Source organism: Amborella trichopoda, chromosome 4 (genome assembly GCF_054954075.1).
Source record: "Amborella trichopoda isolate Santa Cruz 75 chromosome 4, AtrichopodaSantaCruz75HAP2 v2.0, whole genome shotgun sequence".
Lineage (NCBI taxonomy): Eukaryota > Viridiplantae > Streptophyta > Magnoliopsida > Amborellales > Amborellaceae > Amborella > Amborella trichopoda.
In genome coordinates, this window is record NC_142339.1 from 18508880 (window position 1) to 18515482 (window position 6603).

General features: G+C 41.4%; 1 protein-coding gene across 2 annotated transcripts; it reads right to left on the minus strand.

The window, feature by feature from the left end:
• Window positions 1–2176: 2176 nt before the first annotated feature.
• Window positions 2177–6381, minus strand: LOC18423350 (uncharacterized). Of its 2 annotated transcripts, XR_002282522.2 has the most exons (5): window positions 6068–6381; window positions 5706–5910; window positions 3401–5586; window positions 2604–2664; window positions 2177–2480 (listed from the first exon to the last, which is right to left on the minus strand). XR_002282522.2 is itself a non-coding variant. In XM_006827952.4 (4 exons), the coding sequence occupies exons 1-4, from the start codon at window positions 6097–6099 to the stop codon at window positions 2658–2660; spliced, it is 2430 nt and encodes an 809-aa protein (XP_006828015.2). In that variant the 5' UTR covers window positions 6100–6381; the 3' UTR covers window positions 2177–2657. The 2 variants fall into 2 exon arrangements, 1 of the variants encoding a protein (XP_006828015.2); XM_006827952.4 differs by having other exon boundaries at window positions 2177–2664.
• Between the last annotated feature and the right edge of the window lie 222 nt (window positions 6382–6603).

Genomic DNA, 6603 nt, shown 5'->3' on the forward strand with positions numbered 1-6603 from the left:
AATATTTATAAATATAAAATACAAAATAAAATATTTTCTAAAATTATATATAACCTTCCATAAATATGGTGGCCCAATTTAGAACATGTGGGATTAGATGGGCCCATGTGTGGCCATCAAAGGGTGGCTCGCCCTCCAAGATTGGGCGATAGTTATCTCTTTGTTTGCTGGTTTTTTCTTTTGGCTATAGCCAACTTGCATTACAAGATTAAATATTTAAAATATTTAGTAAATACTTGAATCAAGATTGGTTGATCCTAGAAATAAAGATTAGATATACTAAAATAGAAAATAAGATATATACTTTCTTTATTTAAAGATTTGATGAGAATAGATCCAGAAAAGAGATGATAAGGCTCTAAGTCATCTTTGAATCTTGATGGTGGATCAAAGAGATGGATGACTCAAATCTTTCACCCCAAGTCTTCCTAGAACGACCATCAATATTTGACCCTACGAATTGAGGTAAATCCTAAAGTATAGAAAATCTATAAAAAATGCTCTCCCAACTCATAAATCTCTACACTATTCTCTCCTCTCTCTAAGGATTTATCTCTCTCTCAAAGATCTCTCAACCCACCTAGATCTTAAGATCTCTCCCAAGTTTTTCTATTTTAAAGGGCACGCCCCAACCAAAATCTCTCTCAAGCTAAGAGGGCATGCCCAAGTAATATCTCTTGCCCCCAGGGGGCATGCCCAAGTCATCTATCTCTCTTGCCCCATGCCCAAGTCATCTATCTCTCTCTCGTTTCTAGGTGGCATGCCCAAGTAATCTATCTCTCTCTGCCCAAGTCATCTATCTCTCTTCCCCCCAGGGGCATGCCCAAGTCATCTATTTCTCTCTCGTTTTTAGGTGGCATGCCCACGGCTCCAGAGGGCATGCCCAAGTAATCAATTTCTCTCGTTTCTAGGTGGCATGCCTAAACTAGGTTAATTTGTGGTGGTTTGATTTTTGAGCAGCAAAAAGGAGGATCCCCTTGCTAGTAGATCTCTCCCTCTCTTTTTTATCTATCTTTCATCCATCCAAGGATCACTGTTTTTTATTTATCTTTCATCTATCCAAAAGATCAAGTCTAAAGGACCAAAGGGGCTTCAGCAAGACTAAAATATTGAGGCTTTAGGTAGTTGGTTCTAAATTGAAATCTATGGCACCAAAGATCAAGCCAAATCATTGAAGCCTTAGGTAGTTGGTTCTAAATTGAGATCTATGACACTAAAGATCAAGCCAAAACATTGAGGCCTTAAGTAGTTAGTTCTAGAATGAGACTAAGGAATTGAAGACTTATGTAGTTAGTTCGTTCTAAATGGACTTAGGTAATTAGTTCTAGATTGAAATCCATAAACTATTAAGAGGGTTTTGCCATGTGTAGGAGAATCAAGAGACCGTTCATAGATCCCGAGCACCATCCCTCTGGCAATTTTACTTCTTTAAATCTTTATTTGTGATTTGATCTTCTCTTCTCATAAAACAATGAGTTAAGGTTTTGATTTAAAGAATTGTATTCAATAGTAGTAACAAGTGCGAACCGTATTTCTTTTCTTTTATTTATTTGTTTCAAGAGTTATTTGTTTGTAATTGGACATTGTGAGTGGTCTTGCAGGTGTAAGAATAATAAAAATAAAAATAAATTTAATTTATATATACTGTGTTTGATAACATAGTCCAACTTCCAACGTACAACAGTTACATGTTGTCCTACATGCAAGCATTGCGAGGTAAGAAGGCTGCTCTTTTTTTCTCTTTTTGTTAAACTGCAGTTGAGTATTTTGCTGTTGAAGTAACATAAGGCTCATTTGAGCAGTCATATAGGGAGCTCCCACAGCACTTATACAAGCTCTAAGCGACGAACCACAGGAGTGTAAGATAAATACAAATAAACACTGAGCAGAGGTTTGAACGCATATTATTGGCATGCAATTAGTGCCTCCAAGGTTTCTTAAGTGGGTGTAGGCCATGGGGTAGATGGGATGTTAATCAAGGGAAAATACCAACAGATTCAATTGTGCAATGTCAGGTTATATGCAAATTGTGGTATATTTCCTATAGCCTTCATAGCGGTATGAAGGAGAAACTACTAGAAGTGAATATGGTTTCGGACAACTCTAAAAGAATGGCCGGATGTCGAGCACAACTTGCTAACACCAAATACACAAAAAGGAAAACACAATCAACGAGTTGTTTCTCAACGGCTATCAAGGATATTGCACACATCATCAAGTCAAAAACTCCGAGGAGATGGGAGAAGTTACTGTACAGACAACTCCTCTGGCATGCTTATGAATGCACCGTTGCATAATTCGATCATTTCATGTCCCAGATACAAAATGCAGATCCACATTCTTATGAGTGTGGATCACAGAAAATCTTGTGCAACACTGGGGAGCTGCCAATTTCACCCATGCTAGGTATGATCATCTAACCTCAAATATTGCCGAGTCATTAAACAAGTGGATATTACTTCCCAGGGACAAACCCATCACTGTACTCGTTGAATGTATCAGAACAAAGCCCATGAGCTGCTGATTTTCAGATAGACTAGAGATTGCAAGGAACTGGAGCTGCATAGTAGGCAGGTATATATTTGCAATGAACAAGAAGTTACCTTTTTTTCTTTCAAATTATTCACCCCAATCGATTCCTGGGCTCCAGAGCAAGCTCAGACTCTGGTATAACCATAGAACAATATTAGTCATTATTAACTAAACTTGGCATTATTAACCAGACTAGTGAGATTGTCATTTCTGAAACATGTTAAAATTCTGTTATTTTGTATCTCTGCTTAAGCAAATTTCCTTATCCAATATGACTTATTTACAACAATAATATAAACATCTGAACGAATGGACATCAGAGTAGCCAAGATTACTATTAACGGAAGTACACCGAAACTACCTATGATAACTTACAAATGCAGAACCATCAGAAACTGTAAAAGAACCCTTCAAATTACATCCACTCACATGCCGCAACAATAATCCAAAAGCTTATCACTGGCTTACAGTTTACATGGGATCTCTCTTCTTGGCTTCATAGCAGGGGGGGTTACGGACGAAAGCATTATGATCTGGCTTCAACCCCCAACATACCCACACAAAATAGTAAACCATAGCTTTTGGGTACTCCTAAGTTGCAGAAGAACCATTACCTCAAACGAAGTTTCAATTCCTATCAGTATTATAACGGATAGTACAAAAACTGATCTCCATAATAAACATCATAAGAATACAACTGAAAAAAATTCTCTGATCAAGAGTTAAAGCTAATAACAGGCATCCTCTCTTTACAAAAAAACTATATCGTGCAAGGAACAATTTCAAGAGGAAGATAGCACTGTAAAATCACAGAACCTTGGCAGTAAAATACAATATAATTAAATTTCTCTTGTCAAAGGTTTCTTACCTATCACTGTTTTTCTTCCTTAACAGATTCCCAAACCTGTGCAGTAGAGCTTTCTTCTTTGTCTGCCTTGGGGGGGACCTTCTCTCAGTGTCCACATCCTCCATGTTTGGCCCCTCAACATGATCAAAATCATCTGAATTTATTGTCTCCCCATCATCTGGCCCTTCATTAGATGATGACAGTTGATTGGTCAATTTTAAATCACCATTGGTATTTGCAAGCTCCACAAAATCTACAGCTTTCTTCTTTCCATAATGCATTATCGGATTCTCTTCAACTCCATTTTTGATGAGAACCTCTGATGGATACTCTGTTGGGCTCTGATTTCCTTTCTCCAGATCCACCTCAAAAGAAGAATCACCTGAATCTTCATCTTGACTGGGAAACCTTTGATTTTTGCAATCCTCAAATGGCCTACTCAGAGTTGATGATACTCTTGCAGCTTCCTTTGCCTTGAGTTGATCTTTCTCTCTGCTCAACCTCTGCAATTCCCTTTCCATGGCTGATAAACTGTCTTGAAGCCTAGCATTTTGCATTGCAACCATTTCATTGTCTTCTTTTAGAGCATCGGCTTCTGACTTTGCCTCTTCCAAAGACTCCTTCAATTTTAGACTCTCCTCCTTGGCCACTTTCCCCTCTTCCTCAACCTCCCTAACAAGAAGAATAAGTCTCTGAGTCTCCCTTTTCGTTACAGCTGCTTCCTCTTCTGATTCTCTTAAACAAGCAACCAACCCAGTTTCCTTCTCATTCCAACATGTAATTGCTTCCTCTTCAAGTTCCTTTGATCGTTTTGTCTCTTCCTTGAGCTGATTGATTTCCTTCCTTGCTTCTTCAAGTGATTTTTGAAACCCACCTTGTGTGGATTGCATTAAAACCTTCATTTGCTCCGCTTCTGGTTTTGTGCCATCAAGTTGGGAGAGAGTAGAAGCAAGCACCTCCTTCACTTGGTTGGCCTCTGCTGTGACCTCGTGCAAGGCAAATGCAAGGTTATCCATGGCCTTCTTGCTCTTCTCCTCTGCCTCTATTGCCAATTTCAGCTCATTCCTCAAATGGGCAACCTCCTCTGATAGCCCTTTAACACTCTCTATGGCCATGTTTTCCCTCTGTAGAGCATGAGCCAGGTCCTCCTTTGCAACTTCAAGCTCTTGTTCAAGAACCCCAACAGTCTCGGTCATGGCATGAGTGTCAAGCTTCGACTTCTCAAGGCAACTGTGTGAGACCTCAAGGTCCCTTTTGATCTGCTCAACCGACGCCTGCAAAGCTTCGACATGCTCTCTCAAAAAACTGATCTCAAGCTTTGCCTCCTCCAAATTCATCTTGGTTTCCTCCAAAACCTTTGTTTGAGAAACCAGAGAATCAAAGGTCCTAGCCTCCGCTTCCTTCGCTCTCTCCAAATCCATCTCCAATGTTCCCACCCTTTTCTGGTTCTCCCCTGCCAAACCCATTGCCAAAGACTCAGTTTCCCTCGATCCATTCAACTCAGACTCCAGCCTACCAACCACTGCTTCCAGCTCTATCAACCTCAACCCCGCCTCATTCGCACTCTGCAACTCTTGCCTCAGTGACTCCATCTTCATTTTCTTACACTCAATAGAATCCATGACTTCTTTATTCTGAGCTTCACTCCTTGAATCCTCTAAATCCTTCTTCTCCTTAGCGTCCAAAATCTGAGCATTTAAAGCCTCGAGAGAAGCACTTGCGCAATCAACCTCGGCCACAAGCCGATCATTTTCAAGGGAACCCAAATGAACTTTAGCATTCTTCGCCTGGCTGAGGGCCTCTTCTTTAGTCTCCTTCGCACAAGCCAGCTCCTGCTTAAGCCTCTGTAACTCCTGAGTTACAGAAAGAAGAGCTTCAACATCAAGCACATGTTGCTTTTTAACAGACTCGAGCTCGAGCTGCCATGCGTCTTCCTTCTTGAGAGCTACCTCAAAATTGGCCTGCTCCAATTCGTCGATCCTGAACTTTGCAATCTCTGAGCTCTCTTCGGCCCTCTTTTGAGCCACGAGAGCCTCGCTTAGCCTCACGTGGGCCTCCTCGGTCATTTTCTTCGTTACATGGAGCTCCTCTTGCACGCGGGCCTTCGATTCGTCAGCCAAGGCAAGCTCGTCCCTCGCCTTACACAGCTCCTCCTGAGCCTGGCCAAGCTGCTCTTGAAGCTCTGAAACTCCTCTGCTCAAAAGTTTCTGCATCAGGAGATAGAGAGACAGTGATAATCTCCACGTTCAAATTTATGAGCCCCAATTCTATAAGAGAGAGAAACTAAAAGGCATGAGAATTTAATGAATCTATGGAAATGGGAAACCTTGGGAGAGTTGAGGTCGACGGATTTGGAGGATCTGAGGTCAAGCGCTTTGGAGGATGTATCAATGGAAGCCCTTCGAGCCGAAGGGAAATCGGATTCCGCAGATATTTTGGAGAGCTTGTGGTTGCTGTTGCTGCTGCTGATGCTGTTGTTACGGGCGGGGCGAGGGGTTATCTTGTTGGGCGCCATTGGAGTGGACGCAGATCTATCAAAACCAACAACTTTCACATATAATTACATCATCCCCTACCTTACCACCACTATGACCAGCGTTTACAGAGAGAGACACCATTAAGAGATTTCAGAGAGAGAGAGAGAAAGATTAGGGAAAAAAGGAAAAATGGGTAGCCACCCTCTCGTACCTGGATTTGGAGGAAGACATTGGTTTGTTCATTGAGAAATGAAAGGCCGGCCGGTGGAGATAGAGAGAGAGATGTGGCGCCTGCAAGACGATCAGTGACCGGAACCTACGGGTCTCCCTGTATATGTCGAAGAAGCCGGCCGCTGTGTTTGCAAAGGAAAAGACTCGGTGTGTCCGGGGTCTAAAATGTTGAAACTTGAAAGGACTGGCAGCTTACTGAGAGAGGGAATATCAAGATTCAGGAGATCTAGATTCCAGAGAGAAAAGAAGCAAAACAGGGAAATACGGTGGCCGCAGGTTCGAGATTTAGAGTTTTTTCAGTCTGGTGCTTCAAGAGAGTAAAAAGGTGCTTCAAGAGAGTAAAAAGGCAATCTTTCTGGCTCACAAATAATGAGTGTGATGTTATTGCACATGGCTAGGGTCTAAGAGCTGTCGTATTTGGAAAAGTTGTCTATCCTATTGCTATTTCGTCAATTTTTCGTACTGTAAAACGTAATCTATTCTGGTTACCCCGTCGGAAATGAATGGGTCGGTCTT

Excerpts from the sequence above, each read along its gene's own strand:
- LOC18423350 (XM_006827952.4), bottom strand. The coding sequence starts at position 6,099 with ATGAACAAACCAATGTCTTCCTCCAAATCCAG. Across the intron at positions 5,911-6,067 it reads ATGTCTTCCTCCAAATCCAG|ATCTGCGTCCACTCCAATGG; the intron begins GTACGAGAGGGT and ends TGGTTTTGATAG. Across the intron at positions 5,587-5,705 it reads TCGACCTCAACTCTCCCAAG|AAACTTTTGAGCAGAGGAGT; the intron begins GTTTCCCATTTC and ends CTCCTGATGCAG.